Source organism: Hydra vulgaris, chromosome 08, assembly GCF_038396675.1.
Source record: "Hydra vulgaris chromosome 08, alternate assembly HydraT2T_AEP".
NCBI classification, from domain to species: domain Eukaryota; kingdom Metazoa; phylum Cnidaria; class Hydrozoa; order Anthoathecata; family Hydridae; genus Hydra; species Hydra vulgaris.
This window is the reverse complement of record NC_088927.1, coordinates 64,592,914-64,614,227: the sequence shown is the minus strand read 5'-3', so window position 1 is coordinate 64,614,227 and position 21,314 is coordinate 64,592,914. Positions and strand designations below refer to the sequence as shown.

General features: G+C 25.1%; 1 protein-coding gene across 3 annotated transcripts in view; it reads left to right on the top strand.

Annotated features, from left to right (window-relative positions):
* LOC100210397 (uncharacterized) overlaps nucleotides 1-21,314 on the top strand; it is a 105,339-nt gene that overhangs the window by 63,224 nt on the left and 20,801 nt on the right. For all 3 annotated transcript variants that reach the window (XM_065804166.1, XM_065804167.1, XM_065804168.1), the window contains 8 exons: nucleotides 1,475-2,227; nucleotides 3,131-3,349; nucleotides 6,675-6,795; nucleotides 12,789-12,951; nucleotides 13,659-14,025; nucleotides 15,721-15,964; nucleotides 16,071-16,288; nucleotides 18,877-18,985. In XM_065804166.1, coding sequence (XP_065660238.1) covers nucleotides 1,475-2,227; nucleotides 3,131-3,349; nucleotides 6,675-6,795; nucleotides 12,789-12,951; nucleotides 13,659-14,025; nucleotides 15,721-15,964; nucleotides 16,071-16,288; nucleotides 18,877-18,985 — 2,194 coding nt within the window. The remainder of the gene's footprint in view (nucleotides 1-1,474; nucleotides 2,228-3,130; nucleotides 3,350-6,674; nucleotides 6,796-12,788; nucleotides 12,952-13,658; nucleotides 14,026-15,720; nucleotides 15,965-16,070; nucleotides 16,289-18,876; nucleotides 18,986-21,314) is intronic.

Below are 21,314 nucleotides of genomic sequence, written 5' to 3'. Positions count from 1 at the left end.
TAAAATGACATGCAACTGACTTTATTCAAAAGATAATGTTTTGGCATTATAATTTAAATATGATTTCTGGCATATGACCTCCTCGGCTAATTCGAACATAATCTAATCTGGAGGTCCAATTTTCAATCACTTTTTCCAACATTTGTGGCCGTATTATTGGCACTAATGCGGCAAATATTATCCTCCAAGTGGTTGATCGTTTCGGGCTTATCAGCATAGACCAGCGGCTTCACATATCCCCAGAGAAAATAGTCAAGCGGCATTAAGTCGCAAGATCTTGGAGGCCAATTCACGGGCCTGGATCTTGAAATGGCGTATCTCAACATACACTTGAGGATTGCCTTCGCTCCAAATATGGCAGTTCTGTTCATAGTTGTAGCCATTTTACTAAAAGTGAGCTTCATCGCTAAACAAAATTTTCTTATGAAAATCGGGATTGACGGCAATCTTGTTTTAAGCCCATTCACCGAATGTACGCCTTGCTAGGTGATCGTGTGGCTTCAATTCTTGCATGAGTTGGATTTTGTAAGCACACAATCCAAGATCTTTATGCATAATCTTCCACAAAGTGGATAGACACAGTTCCAATTCCTGTGCATGATGCTGGATAGACTGATTCGGGTCTTCCTCTACGCTTTGCTCTACAGCAGCAATGGCTTCTTCAGTACATACTCTACGGTGTCTCTGTGGGTGCGTACTATCATGTAGAGTAAAAGTGGTGCAAAAAACGGTTCACAGTTAATCAAATTAATTGCTCTGATGGACAATTATGTCGACTGTATAATGGACGTAGTGCTTGATACATATTTTTAACAGAACTATTGTTTTCAAAATAAATCTGCACAATATGGAAGCATTGTTCAGGCCTCAGTATATATATATATATATATATATATATATATATATATATATATATATATATATATATATATATATATATATATATATATATATATATATATATATATGGTAGAGCGCTTGCCTCATAAACTGAGGTTCTGAGTTTGATCCCCACCATGTTCCTGGTAAGGATGTGGTGGCAATTGAACTCAGAACGCACGAAGAAACTTGATTCTTTGCGCAGCAGCCTTATTTGTCAAGGTTTTTGTTTTGGAATTATAGAATTGAGAGAGGCTTATAACCACAATTAATATATGTATATATATATATATATATATATATATATATATATATATATATATATATATATATATATATATATATATATATATATATATATATATATATATATATATATGTATATATATATATATGTATATATATATATGTATATATATATGTATATATGTATATATATATATATATATATATATATATATTTATATATATATATATATATATGTATAAATATATATATATATATATATATATATATATATATTTATATATATATATATATATATATATATATGTATGTCATATACTAATATGTTTATGTATATTATTATTTAAGAATATTAGAATGAAACTTTTGGCATACACATGGGACATTAATCGATCACAGAGCATTCTTTCTGAAACTCAAAGTCTTTCTATTTCAGATGTGAATGGTGGTCCAATAAAAGTGAGAAACAGTTCACAACCAATCAATATTACCATAAAAAATATCCCAGAAAAAATGAATGGCAAAATTGTATCTCTATCAATGCCTAATGATGTATATCAAGTTAAGTTTCTGTTAAAATCAGATTGTAAAATGCTTCTAAAGTTTGTGTTTAGAAATGACCTTAGTAGTTTAACAAATCTAATTGTTTACATTCAGTATGGAAAAGTTGCATCTAAACTTGATTATGATATTATGCTTAATATTTCTGTAAAATTTGGTGTAGTTATGACAAAATATAATGTATCTGTAGACACAAATTCTACTTTTTGGGGATTTTCTACTTCTAATGCAACTGCCACTGATTCTAAAAACAAATTTTCTAAATTTATACAAAGAAATCAAGTTGTTCGTCTACTTGATGATGGGACATTAGTATTGTGGAATTTTTTGAACTCAACATATGCTTTCTTAAATAAAAGCGAATTGCATTTATCATTTTCATATGTTGGTCCAATGCCAGATAAAAAATTTAATGTAAATCCATATACATTTGATGAAGCTGAGTTTAATGGTACATTCGACTATGAAGTAAAGTCATTTTGTGCTGAATGTAATTACTGGAATGAAGTTACAAAAAAATGGATGTCTGATGGATGTCAGGTAAAGATAAAAAAAATTTTTTTGATAATTGTATAAATGTTATAAACAAAATCTTTTGGTAAATGCTCTTTGTTAACTATTTTTAACTTTTTTTTTTTTTATGGTTTAGAATATAAGATAAAAAAAGTTTTGTTTGCATATAGAGAAGTAAAGTTCTGTTGTGCTGAGTGCTCTTTTGAATCTCCTGACCACCCTTTTAAATCTACTGACCACCCTAATGAATCTACTGACCACCCTTTTGAATCTTCTGACCATTCTTTTGAGTTTTCTGACCACAAGTTTTTTTTTTTTTTTTTTTTAATTATTTTTATTCTCTTTTTTTTCAAAACAGCATTCTCTTAATGTTGTTTTGATCAAATATATCCCTATTATATCTTTTTTATTATATTATATTTTATTATATTTATTATTATATTTTGATCAAATATATCCCTAATATATTCTCTTTTTTTATTTTTAGCATTTTTTTTATTGGGAGTTTTTTGATGATTGTTCAAGTGTCCTGACAAGTTGTGTTTTTATTATAAATAATCCTTAACAAAATTTTTAGTGTTACATCTACTAAAATTATTTATCAAGATACAAAAAATTACAGTTACTTTCTATGCTATGATTTTCCGGTTTTATGATTTATGTTTTTTTTTACTACTAATAAAGTTTTGTTTTTTATATACTTTATTCATCATTTCATAATTCATATATAAACACTTTCATTTGTTTTGCTTTTGCTATTTCGTTAACTTCTCCTTTCTGTTTTTCTCTTTTATTATTGTATATTTTATGAAATTTAAAATTTGTTACTATTTATTATTTGAAATGTATTATTTAGTTTTATTTTCATTATATTTAATTTTTAAAAGGAAGTTTTGAAATATAGTAACACAAATTTGATTAAAATTTTAGCTTGATGTTCAGCGTTCAACCTTTTTGGAAACTCAATGCAAATGCAACCATTTAACAGCTTTTGGCGGGTTTTTTGTAGCCCCTAATCCCATACCAACACCTTCATTAGCAATGTTAAAACATGGTTATGTTCTTCTTGTTACAGTTGGAGTTATTATTTTGCTTTGGATACTTGGATTAATATTTACACGGAAAATGGATAAAAAAGACATTTCAAAGGTTTAATTTTTATCTTGAAATTTTCTATTTAACAAAGATGTTTAATTATCTAGATTATCACAATTTAAATTATCTAGAAGGAAAAACAATTGACAACAAGATTTGCAAAAGAGGTAAACTGTGTTAACTGAAGTGGTAAACTATGTTAACTTAAGTGAAAGACTGGGTTAACTCAAGTGGTAGGATGGGTTAACTCAAGTGGTAGGTTGGCTTAATTCAAAACCTAATGAACTTATGCATCCTTAAAAAAGTTAACTAGGACAATAGGGTTACACAAAATAGGGTCGATATTTCAAAATTTAAGAAATTTAAAAACTGTAGTTGCTTTCCTTTTCTACCATCTTAAAGAGGTACAAAATTTTGATTTTTCTCTCCCTTTGTGTTTTTGTCCAGTGTTGCATATAATTTTTTAATTATTGAGAATTTACCAAATTTTATTTTATTTTGATGGGTTAAATTATTTTTATAAAATTTTTTGTATTATCTTACAAGCCAATGCATTTAATGGAATCTTTCAGCAAACCATTATCTTACAATAGTTTTTTATATTTTTGTTTCAGGTTTTAATCCAGTTAATATCCAGTTAATACTTCTTTACTCACAGTCATTGGGTTACACTAAGCTTGTTAACTAACAAAATGAAATGCTTGTATGAACCACCAGCTTAGAAATCACATGTAAATACTTTCTGCTTTAAGAAAGTCATGTTTAATTATTCTACATAGTTTTTCTCATTTTAGAAACTTTCTAAAACTAAATAAGTATTTTGTGCATTTTCTCTAAAACATTATTTTTTTTAACATGCTGTCAAAGTGAAAACAAATCAAATTTAGCATATCATCAAAATCTCAATCAGTTAAAATTTTTATTTAAACATATTGTCCCCTCAGTATTATCTTGTTCTATCTAATATATAAAATAAACATAAAAAAAAAATTATATATAAATAAATACAATATTCTATGTAATATAATATAATATTTAATATCAGGTAGAACATTGTATTTATTTATATATATATATATTTTGTATTTATTTTATGTATTAGATAGAACATTTTATTTATTACATTGGTAGATAGAACAAGATAATACTGAAGGGACAATATTTAACATTAAATAGTTAACATTTCAGACATGTTGACACCTAAATTTATGACAAATTTTTTTAAATAAATTAATTGTCTTAATAATTTATAACTAAATTTGAATTTGAATTTTTAAAAGTTTAGCTTCATAAAAAATAAATGTTTAACATCTATAAAAGTTTAAGCTGAATTTAAAAAAGAAAAAATTGAAAGAAAAAAAAAAAGAGTAATCCCTTGTTCTAAAATGAATTATTCTCAGACATTGATAAATCATATAATAATATATTATTAATAAAAAATTTAATATATAATAATATATTATAATATATTAATATTAAAATTAAGTATTGCTATGTTAACAGTTTATACTCATAAACTATTTTTTTGTTGAAATAAGACAAAGTTATAATTATGTAAAACACAATATTAGTACCATAATTTACATAAACATAAATTTATAAATAATGTCATCAATTTATAAATAATGTCATCAAAACTTCACTTCAGTCTTAATTAATCAAATCATTTATTTAATAGCCTACTTAAGATAAATGTAAATTTTCAAAACTTTTTTTGTTTTTATCAGTACATTATTTTATAAAGTGGCTTGTATTCAGCCTGATTTTCGAATTTATTTGAAGCAAAAATCAGGCAGTTCAATTGTTCTCAATTAATGACCCTCTAAATGTCGGGACATTATTTGAGAATATTTTAGTTTCTTTATGAATATATGTGAACAATTTCTAAAAATACATAAATACTTAAGCAACTTCTTAAAAAACATGATTTTTTTTAACAAGATGCTAAAGTGGAAAAACATGTTACTGATCTATGAACTTTTAATTTTTTGATTTCAATAATTAAACAGAACTTGAACAGAAATTTAAGCAAGAAATAAAAAAATTGAAGATGAGTCAATCAATGGTAGAATCAATAATTGTTGATGAATCAAGAAATGATAAAATCAAAAATTGTTGATAAGTCAAGCAATGGTAGAATCAGTAATTGTTAATGAGTCAAGCAATAGTAGCATCAATCATTGTTGATGAGTCAAGCAATTAAATATGCATTTTAAATAACTATTCGATTTGGATTTTACAAGGAATCAATTTTTTAAATAAAATTTATTATTTATACAGCCACCAGTATTTGGAACAAGTTTAGCATTTGTGTGTGATCCAAAATATAAAATGAGTTGAAAGGTTGATTAAGAAATAGGTTGAGAATGTTGGTATCTAAGTTCTGCTATAGCTATTGGCTATTGTCATATCCAAATTCAATTGAATATTTATGAGATGTATTAGAAATTTAATTAAATTTTTTGAAGTGTTTATCAACTTAAAAGGAAATAAAATGTTTTCCTAAGTGGATGAGTAATTTTGACTTTTAAAATTACGCAGTTCAACTCATTTTGCAAAATAAAACTCTGATAAAAGAGAATAAAGTATCTGAAAAATACATTAATTAGGTACTAAATAGATACATAAATAATATACATTAATAATTAATAGTAAATAGGTACATTAATAATACACATTGATAATTAATAGTAAATAGATACATTAATAATATACATTAATAATTAATAGTAAATAGATACATTAATAATATAAATTAATAATTAATAGTAAATAGATACATAAATAATATACATTAATAATTAATAGTAAATAGATACATTAGTAATGTACATTAATAATTAATAGTAAATAGATACATTAGTAATGTACATTTATAATTAATAGTAAATAGATACATTAGTAATGTACATTTATAATTAATAGTAAATAGATACATTAATAACATACATTGATAAATATTTGTACTAAAAGAACAGGAACATACTAGTACTAATTAAAGATTCTTATCAGAAAGTGATATATCACCTTGTTCATTAATAAAGACTCATTAGAAAGTTTTCTGATGAGTATTTATTGATGAACACTGTGTAAATAAAAAAAATTGATAGAGTTTTTCTACTTTATTATTATTCTGTTTTTTTAGGAATATTTAGCTCTGATAAGTTAAAGTTGTATATATATATGTATATATGTATATATATATATATATATATATATATATATATATATATATATATATATATATATATACTATATATATATATATATATATATATATATATATATATATATATATATATATATATATATATATATATATATATATATTATATATATATATATTATATATATATATATATATATATGTAAAATGTAGATTGGTGTTTGTCCTCTTCTGGATAATCAAGGTGACAATAATTACCTATATCAAATAGTTGTAAATACTGGTAGTCGAAGAAATGCTGGAACCAAGTCTAACATTTTTTTTAAAGTTGTTGGTAAGTTATTAAGATATGATTATATATACACAAATGTATGCATGTTTATACTCAGTCTGTTACTCGGGTTTAAAGTTATATCAAGATAATTGACAGTTTTAAAACTATATTGGATAGAGATGAGTAGGTTGTTACCTTTAAAAATATCTGTAAAATGCTTTTGATTTTTACTATTTGTTTTCAAAAATAGCCCAATCACAATACAAGCCAAAATTATTTTTATTGTAATGCTGAGGGAGCTGAAATAATATAAAAATACAAACTAATTTGCAAACTTCAGCTCCATCAAATGTTTTGATTTTGATATAGAACAATCCGCCTCTTTCTTTTATCTAAACTTCATTGCTCTTAATGTTTAAAGATTTTCTTGCATAATATATCAATTTTTTTTATCATCTTCATTTATAAAAATGTGTTGTTTGGTGAAATCAATTGCATTTTTGCAATTAGTGAAAACACTTTTGCAATTGCAAAGAGCGTTTTCACTAATAGATAGATAACTGCAATTGATTTACCTTGAGTTTTGTTTTTTAATGATTAATTTTTGATAAAATATTTTTGCTATTTTTATTATTTCCTACCTCATTTTTTGAAGGATTCAAAAGGTAAATGGAAGGGTTGTTAAGAAAATTTTTCTAATGGTCTTTTAAAGTGAAAAAACAGCTGGAAAATCAATTTATCTCAATATTGTTATACACTTCATGGTGGATTAAAATGTGTGTATATATATATGTATATATATACATACATACATACATACATACATACATACATACATACATACATACATACATACATACATACATACATATATACACACACATTTTATATTCCACAAAAATAACTCTTTAGAGAACAAAATTTTTTTTCATTGCAAGAAATCGTAGAAGAGATTTAACAACTTTTTCAATTGCAAAACTATTTGATGCCAAAATCCATTACTTTCAGATTAATAAATCTCATATTTTATCTCTGAAGGTTAGGTTCTAATGACTTTTGGAAAACCTAAAAATGTCATTAATAAAAACAAGTCTTACATTCCATCTATCATACATGGATATAAACTTATTTTGTCTACCATGGATAAAGCAGAACTTTTTGTTGAAATTATTTCTTGAACCTAATGATCACATTCTTCCTGTCATCCAAAAGAAACAGGTTGATCCATTGTTAGACATGGATCAACCACACAAGACACAAAAAAGCATCTGAGGTTATAGTTTTGAAGAAGTCTGGAGATTGCTTATTATTAATTCTTTTTACAAACATTAGCTATGTCTTTGAATTCAGATTTTTATGAAAGGTTCTATCATGCGTTACATAGAATCAACAAGGTAACAGCTATTGCTCTTGATATATAATAGATATTTGATGTCTGACATGCTGGACTTTTCCATAAGCTCCCTTCATATAATATATCTGGGAAAGTTTTCAAACTTATAGAATCAATTTTTTGACAACTCTCCCTTTATTTTCAGTAACTTTTGGGGTATCATAAGGTTCCATCTTTGATTTTGTATTGTAACTCATCTATGATAATGATTTTTCTTATAATCTTTTTTCTAACAACAACGCTCCCTTCACTTCTAACAACTTCTGGGATACCATAAGATTATTCCCTTGATCTTGTGTTGTTCCTCATATATGTTAATGATCTTTCTGATAATTTTAATTTTAAAGTAGCTACTTGATTATTTTTAGGTGATGATGTTGCAACTACTCCAGTCTTGATAAAATAATCTTTACTTTTTGATAGCTTAAAAACACGCAATGAATGTTATCTCTCTTCTGTGACAGCTTTAGGCCTGCAGTGGCTGGTAAGTTATTACCTCAACAAAACTCAGTTTACTGCTAATGATTATTGTTTATATTAATGAATGGCATTACTCTTACTGACTCCTCTACTTCATATCTTCTTGGATTATTTGGAATTATATTACTGACCTCTCATGAAAACCATATATACAATTCATTATAATATTCGCATCTGCATAGGTTTACTCTTTATTATGCTAATTATAATCAACCCTAGGAATTAGGGTCGGCATTCGACAATGCCGACCTAACTGCCGACCTGAAAATGTTTGAGGTTGGCAAAAAATTGCCGACCTAGTTTCTATGTTTTATGGTAAGACCTTTGTATCAAATAATTTTTGCCAACCTAATTAAATAATTTTTGCCGACCTGATTGCCTCTAAAAGATTGAGGTCGGCAAATTATTACCAACCTCATTTTTCCTAATTCCGAGGGTTGTATATTCTTACTCCTGATTCCATTCTTTACCATTTGACTCCATTTGCTACCTCTATAAATCTTTTATTCGTCCTTGTATAGAATACTGTTGTTGCATTTAGGTTGGTTCTTCTAATGATGCCCTCTCTTTTTTAGAGAAGTTCAAAAAATGCATTTTAATACTGTTGCACCTGATTTTAATATCACTTGTTCCATCGAAACACAAGCTCTTGCTACTTGTCATTTACCCAAGGTGTGTTCTTTTACTGTTACTGTTTCTTCATGCTCAAAACAGTTTTATTCGTCTAGTTTTTTTCTGTGAACATCAGTGCTTTAGAATTTTCTCCTGCTTTTATATTTTCCTGACCCATACAATTTACAGTTTTTATGCCTCCTTTGTAAAAAAAGTTCTTTAAACAAACTTACTTCCAACAAGGCTGCAAGCAATTAAGCTCTCTTGTTTACTTGCAATTTAAAACTCACAATTTAATTAGTGGTTGCTTGCAGCCTTGTTGGAAGTGAGTTTATTAAAAGAATTTTTTTTAACTTGAAGTATAACAAGTATAAGTATAAAGTATACCAAGCAAGCGACCAAGCAAGCATTGAAATTTTTAAAGTCATGATCTTTTACTTTTATTCTTAGACAGGTATGGCAAGGATATAAGCATGCTTCAACATCTGCATAAATCAATTGTACAAATTTTATCTTTATAATTTGTTATATAAATTGCTGATTTTGACTTTTTCGTTATATCAAATAATTCTATTATCTGATTAAATACATTTATTGTTATTGATTTTAGGTTTTTACTATTTTTAGCATATAATAACACTTTTGAACAAAAATAATACATAAAATAACACTTTGTTTATCAAAGAGTTTGGTATTTAAAAGAAAATTAATAATACTTAATATAGTTTGTTATAGACTTCGCTAAAAAGGAAAATGTTATAAAAAAAGTCAAAACACTTAAAAATATTACACTCTCATTATGAACTTAGAAACAAATATTTATTGCAAACATTCTTTTTGAAATGCGAGTAACAGTTAAGCTTGGCGATAAAAATGTCATAGTCTTGGATTGCGTATCATGGAGTAAAAAAGTAAAAAAAAGGCATTTTCAAAATAGATATTATATATCGTAGCTATATAAAAGCTCAATTGTAGCTGATTAAGCTACTATCTAATTTTATAAAATATATTTTGCATGCATTCACGTTCTTTTCATGTGTGCGTGTTGCTAATAAACATAAAGTAGTTTCTAGTTTTAAATTATAATTTAAAATTTTTTTTTTAATTAAGAATTAAAAATTCTCTTTTTATTGCATCATTAAATAAAATAAAATCTTATCTTTCAAAGGAGCTATTGCAACATTATTTTGCAAGTAAGTTAAATTGATTTCAAATGATGATGTTATTGATATTTACTCATAAATTATACAAGAAAACTTAAAGATAGCTGATCCTAATATTTTTGATGCAGCTGTTAATGGCATAAAGTTAACTCCTTTTTAAATTAAAATTTAAATAACTATCTACTTTCATAGAGCATTTTTGCCAAGGTGAAGTATATACAGAAACTCTATTTCAATTTTAAGAAGAAAAAAATTATGGCTGTAAAATGAACTGATTTTACCAACTGCTTTCATTAATCAGGGCAACTCTGTTTTTTTCCAACTTTGGTATCTGGCAGACCCCAAATAAATTTTGATGGTTCATGTCATAAAACAAAGAGAAGATCAAGTGTCATAAGCAATATACTTGTCAAAGGTTATAAACAATATTCTTGTCAAATGTCTAAGCAATATATTTGACTGAAATTTAAAACGTTCTTTTAAAAGCACTTAAATAAATCACTTGATGTATGTAAACTCATCTATCTCTAAACATATATAAATAAATATATCAGACTTATTATATAACAAACAAACGATAAAAAACTTTTTTGGTAGATAAAGTTGTGTTTTTTATTGATCCATTTTTGACTTAATTTAATTTAATAATTTGTTTCTTGAATGAAACATAACATACTTTAAAAATTTGAATTTTTCTATTGCTAACATTATGTACTGTGTTATAAGTGCCTTTCTTCTATTAAAGCCAGATGACCTATAAATTTAAAAAGTTTCATTTTTTAAAAATGTTTAGCATCACTTGATAGTACACAATATTATAACTATTAAAACATAAAATTTATAACAATAGACTATAAACTATATAAATAAAGTGCCACTCTTAGAGTAAAATAAAATTCAATAGAGCAAAACCTAAAAACTATCAACTTAAACAAAGACAGAATTAAGAAATAAAGAAAACTTATATAAAAACAAAAAAATGAAAAGAAACAATATGCAATAATAATAGTATTTGATGTATTTATGTTAAATAAACACATCTGTAATTCTCGATAACATTAAAAAAAATTACTTGTATGCAAAAATGAATATTTTTGGCAAATTTAGTTTTAAAATTTTTTACATGTATGTTCAAATTGTAACACTATTTTAATTAGTTGCTTATATGCGGGAGGGTTTTTTTTTTTTTATAATTTAATTATGGTTGCTAATTTAATAGAGTTATTACACAATAATTTATTTGCCTCATTTACCAAATTGTAAAAAATTTATTGAGGTTTGATTAATTTTAGTTCTGAAAATAAATATCTAAAATCCACTCACATTAAATTAGGAGTAATCCTTCTCACTCTCATGAAATCATTAGGATAACTATTTAAGAGTAATTAGTTTATTGCTTCTCTCGCTCCCTCTCAAGCTGATTAAATTTACCCAGCTAAATTGACCTAATTTAACAGCTTCATCCTCAGCATCAGGTGAAATATTAGCCACATTCCCTATATATATATATATATATATATATATATATATATATATATATATATATATATATATATATATATATATATATATATATATATATATATATATATATATATATATTTATATATATATATATATATATATATATATATATATATATATATATATATATATATATATATATATATATATATATATATATATAGTTCTATAGTTTGTTGCATTTGGGAAGCACGGAAGGAAAAAAATTCTTCTTACACCAACACATACGTTACTTTTAATTACTTTTGACTTTCATCCAACATTTGCGTGTTGGACGAAAGTCAAAACCATTAATTTAATTACAAATAAATCGTTTTTTAAAAAAACCACAAAAACACAAACTTAATTGACCAGAATGTTTTTAAAAACATTCTGAATGTTTTTAACAATATAAACAATGTTTTTATTTTTATTTTTTTTAATAAAATGTTTTTATTTTAATTTTTTTTACTGTAAATCATGCGCGGAGTGTTGCTGCATTGACTATCTTATAGCCTGGCTCGCAAGGGAGTGCTGCTACATCGACTGAGGGTTTGGTTAGGGCAGGTAGTCTATCAATTAATAAAAAAAAAAATTCCGGTCTTGCATTTTAATTTTTACTTTTTGTCAACAAAGTATGGAAAAAACTTTCAGACAACATATAAGAGTTCTATATATATATATATATATATATATACAACCTCAAACACTTTTAGGTCAGCAGTTAGGTTGGCATTGCCAAATGCTGACCCTAATTCTGACATTATATTATGTTTATAGTATGATAAATTCCTATTACATTAATTTTAAATATATTATTAAATTTTATTATAAAAAATAAGATTTTTAAAAATACTCTTATGTATTATTTTAGCAGAAAATAATATTTATAAAATATTCAGGTGACATAAATGATAGTGGAATTAGGCGCTTAAAAGATGCAGAAAGAGAATGTTTTCAAAGATCAAGCTGTGATGTGTTCATAATGACAACCCAAACTACTCTTGGTGATCTTGATTTTATTCACCTCTGGCATGATAATAGTGGTGGAGGTTGGTACTTAAGGTAAGTATTTGAAAATAAACATTCATAAAAAAATTCTTTTTTTTAAATTCTAGTATGAAAGTTTGATGTTCAGTAAATGTTTTAAAAGTTGACAGTTTTCAAAGAACAGTTTTCTTTAAATCCAACTTCTTAAACAAACTTAGGGTTTACTGCCTAAGATGGATGGAACTAATGGATTGAAAAATTTTAATAGAAATCAATATTGAGGCCTCTTAAGCAATGTTTATTTTACAGAATTGTTTGAGAATGTTAAATTAGATTTTTAAAGTTTTAAAGTAGACAATGTTGTAACATATCACAGACATAACTTGTGAGCACCACCTTTTATTGAGATTCTATAATTAACAACTATAGCTCTATAGCAACTCTACAAAAAAAAAGTATTCAAATGGAATTGGCTTTCAGTTTGAGCAAGCGTTAGAAGCAGTATTGAGCAACAAGCAATTCAACATAAATTGAATTGCATGTTGTTATGTTTAAAAAAAAGAATGGCTTAACTACATAATCTAAAACAAATATAGAATAAATGTAAAAAAAGTTTTCTGTTTTAAAATTTATATTGGGTTAGTAATTTAAAATTCAACAGAAATGTTTTGTTATTATTTTTTTGATATAAATAATATTGATCCAATAGTTTTAAGGACATTCTAAACTATAGTTTAGAGTTTATTCAAACAGATTTTTGTGACAAGTATCTTTATTTATAGAAACATTATTATCATTGATCTTCAAACAGAAAAGCAGTTCCTTTTTATTGGCCATCGTTGGATTGCTGTTGATCGTGGCTTATGTACATTAGATTGTGTTATACCAGTAGCATCAGCTGAAGAAACTTCAAATTTTAGCTACATTTTTAAAACAAAAGCAGAAAATGATTTTTCTGATGCTCATTTATGGTTTTCAATATTTGCTCGTCCACCTAAAAGTAACTTTACTAGGTCCCAAAGGTTGTCTGTTGCAGTTTCTGTGTTAATGACTTCCATGGTGGCAAGTACTATGTTTTATGACAGTGTTCCACCAGCAAATCCATCAGTTGAAAATAAGATTGGTAGTTTTTCATTCACTTGGGCACAGGTTTGTAAAATAAACCTTTTTTTTTTTTGAAATGTTTCAGTTACCCTTAAGTATCATCACACTTTTTCTCTTTCTTTTTAAAAAAATATTTAAAAAGTTGTGACTACAGTATATTATTCATAAGACTTTTGAAGTATAAAGCTACCACATCAAAATTTAAACTGTTTTAAAAAGTTCCATGGTTGCACTTACCATTGAATGAATGTGTGTGCTATTGAACAATGAATGTGTGTGCTATTGAACAATGAATGTGCATGCAAAAATAGTGCTAGGTTTCAGTGCCATATTTTATAATCTGGCACTATTTTTGTTCAAAACTTTAAAACCTTTTTTAAGAACAATTTTATAAATTAAATTAGTTCAGCATTTAAATTAGTTTAAAAAAATTGTCATTAAAATGATTAAACCTATTTTTTATCGAAATAGGAATTTATTTTAGCATTGGAGGAGGTGTTTTAAATTTATATAGTTTTTAATAATTCCACATTAGGTAAATGTTGTTAGAATTAAATATGGTTAAATATGGCATCATGAAATTTTACTATTTTCAAATTTATATTTATTTCAATATGGATTCTGATGTTTTAAAAAAAATTTATGGATAAATTGCGTTAATTTTATGTTAAGATTAATTTTTTAGTCTTACATAAAACTGTTCAAGAAATATTTTAGTTAACAGTCAGTTAAAAAGTGAGGCAGTTAACAGCCAGTTAAAAAGTGAGGCAGTTAACTGCCAGTTAAACAGTGAAGTAGTTACTTGACAGTTAAAAAGTGAGGCAGTTACCTGCAAGTTAAAAAGTGATGTAGTTAACTACCAAAGAAAAAGTTATTATACTACTAAAAAAATTTAGATATTTAGTTGCCAGTTGAAGATAATGATGGAAAAGAAAAAACAAGGTTGCTTTTTTAATTTTATTTCTTAGAAAATGAAACCAAAAATTTAATAAAAAAACCAAATACAACACAAATAAAAATTAAAAGAAATGCTTCTCAAGTAAATCTCTCATTTAATAAGTTAACTTTTTTTCATTATAAACTTATCTATATAATTTATTAATTTATGGTTATACTGATGGCTATTTACTGAAGTCTTTTTTGTAACAATTTTTATTAATTTGTGTACTTTTTTTTCTTCTGATATTTTTCTATAGAAACTTTAATTATAAAAATATTCTTTTGAAAATATACAAATAAAAAATATTATATTATTTTTGAAAAATCTTCACTTTATCTTATTATGACATTCAAAAGGTATATACACAAATATCTTTCCATGCTCAGTTATGCATACAATATTATATAGTTATGCATACAACATACAATATCATTGATGGAACTATGTTAGAATATCCTTCTGCGGAATCTTCAATACATAAATTGGGTTTAGGTAGATGCATGAGGTGTGAGCAGGTATGAAGAATGACTATTATTGCTAAATCATTGTTTGTTATTTTCATTTTTCTCTTTGTCCGTAAAATTGTAAGATTGAAAATGGAATTACTCAAAAATTAAGTGTAAAAAATGTTATAGGACAGTGCACAATTAAGTCCACTAAAGTATATAAATAATGCTTTGTTACTAATTTCTTTGTAAATTTTTTTCAATTTTCAAATGATTTCCCTTAAATGGCTATTATTTCCCTAACAGCTTGTCAATGTTTTTTGTAGTTCTGCATTTTTTACTGTTTTTGTCTAGGTTTATGTAGCAATAATTAGTTGCCTAGTAACCATACCTATTAACCTTATTCTTGTTGGGTTTTTTCGATCAATAAAACGATCTGAAAATATTATAAAAGAAAATTCAAAAAAAGTCTTCTACTGCAATGAAAATGTACAAGAAGAATCATCTTCAAAGTTGATCAAAGATGTACAAGAAGAATCATCTTCAAAGTTGATCGAAGATGTACAAGAAGAATCATCTTCAAAGTTGATTGAAAAAAGTAAGTACTTTATTTCTTCATTTTATTAGTTCATTCATTTGTGTGGAAATAAAAAAAATTGGTTCTAATGATTTACTTGAATAAGATATTTTTATGCTTATTGCAGAGTCAAGTAAAGAGAAAACAACTATTCTTATTGAAGAAAACAAGTTATCTTTAATAAAAATGAGAAAAGAGTTTAATCTACCTCATTGGTGTTTGTACATAGCATGGTTCATATGCATTTGTAGTATATTTGGTTGTGGTTTTGTTGTTGTTTTGTATGGAATGAGTTTTGGAAATAAAAAATCTTTGAATTGGTTATCTAGTGTAACTATTGGCTTTGTATGTTATATTTTTTTGATTTTTACTAAATAGCATGATTTAAAAAAAAAGTTATATAAATACTTGAGGTTCCAGTTATCTAAGTTGTCTTAAAATATCGATAACATTTTAAATTTCTGATTTACTAAGTGCATATCTAACATGTACTTGATTAGTATATACAATATACATATGAGTATACATAGCATAAATAAGATGTACATAGTAGTAGCAACACTAAAAAAGTTTGTCGGCTTGGTACTATAATTGAATAGCACAATGTTAATGTTTTAAAAGTGTGCTATACAATTGTAAAAAATATAGAATTTGTAATTTTGCAAATAAAATATTTTTTATGCAATTATTTAATATATGCATTTTTACATACTTAAATTGTTTATAATTTATAACAAGCTCTTTCAGTGTAGAGTTTCAGAATTTTAGATTGAATAAAGCATTTAATGAATAAATTTTTAGAAAAAATATATATTTTTAATTTAGGAACTATTAAAAGTAAATAGCGCAAAACCTGGCCAAACTGCACACCATATCATTCTGCACACTGATCAAAATTATCAAACAAAAAAATTGAATGGATATGGCTATGAAAAATTTAAAAATAGATTCAAATTATCTCCTTATTCGAATTGATAAAATTATATGCCTATTCAACTCCATTTTTTTCTTTTTTTATACAATTTTAATGTGAAGTCAAAAATTTATATATATTTTTTATCGTTTCAAACAAAATAGCACTTGAACCGCAGTGTAAAAATAATTTTAGCACTATCTTGTTGAAAATTTAGCTTCCATTATGATAGTATAGTTTTTATTATTACAATTTTTATTTATTATTTTATTAAAAATTATTATATACTAACTCTAAATCCGTAAATCAAGTAAAATTGGGACAAACCACACACCATATCATTCCTTTTGTGCAGCAAAAAACAAAAGTTGAATAAAAAATCAAAAAAGTAATTAATCAAGTCTGCGGTTTTATCAGAAAAAAGTAAAAAAAACTTTTTTCTGATAAAACCGCAGACTTGATTAATTACTTAGTTTAGTTTTTTGCAAGTGACTAAGTGCCTGTCTTTATCTAATTAACTTAGTATTTATTCTGGTTTAGTTAAAAATGAATTATAATGTAATTTGTCAATACAATCATTACTTACTCATTAAAAATTAATTATGTTATTTCTCAGTATTATCATTGCTCACTCAATTCAACTTAACTCACTCACTTTAAAATGTCAATGATGATGGTAATTAAGTTTTAAATTAAGTTAAAAAAAGCTATCTGTAGGAGATCTCTTTTTAACTTAATTTTGATTAAAGATGTTGTTCTCTTTTTTAGTATGTTTTTGGCTGTTGTTTTACTCCAGTAATGTTTTTCAAAATGTTTCAGTCTTGTACAAATTTCACAGTCACATCACATTGAATTTTTCAGTTGAATCTTTAATTAATGCTAAAACAATATGTTTTAGCATGTTAAAAGTTGAATGTTAATCTTTGTAAACAGCAACAATAAGTTTAACTTAGTATATGTAAAAAATAAATATATAAAATAACTGTTTATTAAAAATCAATGAAATACATGTTATAAAATTTGCTTACTAACTGCTTCAAATACTTTACTATGAAATGTGACCAAGCAAAAAAGCTTAGAATCTCAATGCATTACTATCTTTTGGGGCTTTTTAATCTCCCAGCCAGCTTTAATTGATAAAATCTCTTTGATGATGTTCAGTTGATAAAAACATAGACATGTTTTTTTCATCTGTTTTTGCAGATGAGTGGATTAAACAGTGGTTGTTAGCAAATTTTCAATGACATTGATCTGCCACACATGTTGTAACTTCTTAAGAGCTGCTTGTTGACACTTCAAGTAGATTTTTAAAAAGCAATTTCCTTTTTGATAGAAATAGTGTATTACTTTGAGCTTTTTATAAGCATTATCAAGTTGTTCACTGACCTCAAAATTACTCAACTTTTGATCGTCAGTTGACCTTAACTCAGTCTCTTTTTTTTCTAAAAGGAAATTTTTTTAAAAATTGCTCATTTATTCTTGGCATTCAAAACGTTTTGTAAAATCAGATCAATGCTACTAGTTAAGTAATATTTTCTGCTGCTTTTCTAATCTTTATAAAATGCCTAGTCCTAGTCTTCTTTCAATATTGTCATCTTTATGATGTCAGCAGCTATTCATTTAAAGAATCACAAAGTTGTTCAAGTTCATTACAAAATTTGACAAAATCGTATTTTGTTTTTTTCAAGTTTTATTATTTTGAGTTAATTGTTCAATTTTCTCTATTTTTACATTTGTTTCCAACAATTTTGTAACCAATCAAAGAGATGATTGTTATCTGATTGAATTGGTCTAGCTTTTTTCCAAACTTTCTTCAGTTCTCTAATTCTAATTTTAAAATATATTTCGCAGATGTGTGGCCTATTTTGAATAAAAAGGTAAATAAGAAAAAAAAGATTTTTAGGTGACTTATTAAATAATAGTACAAAACATTTTAGGAGTTCTAATACTTACACATTTGGGTGTTTAATTTTTTAAATGATGTAATGAAACTCAAATAAATCAAGTTTTTTGTTTCTAGATCCAAGACATATTATTTACTCAACCGATAAAAATCTTCTTTTTGTCAATTTTTGTGGCTCTTATTAGAAAAAATATTGAAGAAAAAACATGCGAAGTTGAAAAACAAGGTTTTTTATTTAACTTTATTATCTTTATTATTTATTTATGTAACATATATTGAATTAAAAGTTGCACTTTATACTTTAATTTTCAAACTGAAGTGGCACTCTATACTTTACTTTTCATACTCATGCTTTTTCCAACTGAAAAATATTATTAGTTATTATTAGTTATAAAAGCTAAAAAAAAACAAATTTTTTAGAATTTTAAAAATCCTGTGATATAGAATTTTAAAAATGTTTTATTTTTAAAATCTAAGACATGGTTTTTTTTTCTTTTTCAGTTGGATTAAGTTTTTTTTGTATGTCATTAATAAACCGAAAAGTGACTTTTGGGTTGATTTATGTCACTGTGCACTTAATTTATGACACTGTACACGTAATTTATGTCATTGTACATATAACTTATGTCACTGTACACATAATATTGAAAGTGAGCTATTTGAGCTTTGTTTTTGGTTATTGTAAAGGACACAAATATTTTTTTCATTACCTTTAGGGAATAAAATGAACAGTTTTAAGCAAAGCTGTTGGAATATGATATATTTTCTTCAGGTGAAAATACCTTGAGAACTACTATGAACCCTTATTTAAAAAGTTTTCAGACTTTAAATTTATTACTCTTGTTGACTTTTTAATATAAGAAAATTGCTAAAATGCAATAATATCCATAACAATAAAGAAATATCAAAATGAAATATTTGAAAAAAGTATTTTATATGTATTCTATAAGTACCTCAAATAAAAGTTGGTATAAAAATGAAACCTAATCACCAACTACTGAATATATATTCTATAAGTACCTCAAATAAAAGTTGGTATAAAAATGAAACCTAATCACCAACTACTGAATATATATTCTATAAGTACCTCAAATAAAAGTTGGTATAAAAATGAAACCTAATCACCAACTACTGAATATATATTCTATAAGTACCTCAAATAAAAGTTGGTATAAAAATGAAACCTAATCACCAGCTACTGAATATATATTCTATAAGTACCTCAAATAAAAGTTGGTATAAAAATGAAACCTAATCACCAACTACTGAATAACAGCTAAAAAAAATTTTTAACATTATTTTTTTATTTTTGAGTTTCTTTTTTCTTTTTTAGTAAATTAAACTTATTGATAAAAAAAAGAACTAAAATATAAATGTAAATAGAACATTTACTTTGTACAAATTTTACAATAAATACTTCAACAAAAGTAAATCATTTATACCTAACTCCAAAAATGACATTGTTTTACTTTTACTAGAACTTTGTGCAATGTTTATTTTTGCTATTACTTGCTCTAGAGAGTTCATCTGTTTTGAAAAAATAGGATTGAAAAAAGTTGTAGCAATTTAAAAAAAATTAGCAGCTTCTATAACTGTAATGGCCTTTTTGGCTTCGAAAAAACTCTCCTAAAACAAACATGGCAAGCCATGCGAGTAGCTCCTCTCAACAGCTTTTTACAGGAGCTTTTGTTTTATACAAAAGCTATCTGTTTATTCGTTAAAAAATAGCATGTTAAATACAAAATTGGATTTTATATTTGTTACTAGTATATGCTTGTAATGTCAATGTTACAAGAATATATATATAACAAGTGTTGTTTATTGAGATTTTTTCTTTATTATGTTATTTGAGGTTTTTTCCAATAACTATTGCTTTTAAGGGATTGCAGTTTATTATGCAATTATCGGTTTATTTTAAAAATGACTTTTGCATTTTAATCTTAGTTAATACAATAATGGTTTTCTTTTAAAAACAACTTTGCCAACTTGACCATAATGTAATTAATGTTACAGTTATATTGACTGTCACACAAAAAAGCAACAAAAAAAACGCATTTTGTAAGCAAAAAAGAAAACCGAAACTCAAACTTTTTCTTTTTTATTCAATGTAGTTATGCAATAATTTTTAAATATTTTTTATTATAATATAAAAACAAAAGAAATAAAAAAAAAGTTATTTATATTTATGAAAAAATATATACCTTTGTGTGAGCCATAAACTGCTCCCATAAACCACTTTAGAAGAGTGTGGCTTGCCAAGGCCTATGTGTATATATGTATATATATATATATGTATATATATATATATATATATATATATATATATATATATATATATATATATATATATATATATATATATATATATATATATATATATATATATATATATATATATATATATATATATATATATATATATGTATATATATATATAATTTTATCATGTTACTTTTTCCCAAATTACTCATCCACTTTATTTTAAATTAAACAATTTGAATTCTAAATTGTGCTAATTAGCATTTTTATTTGTTCCATTTGTTGCCCAAATATTT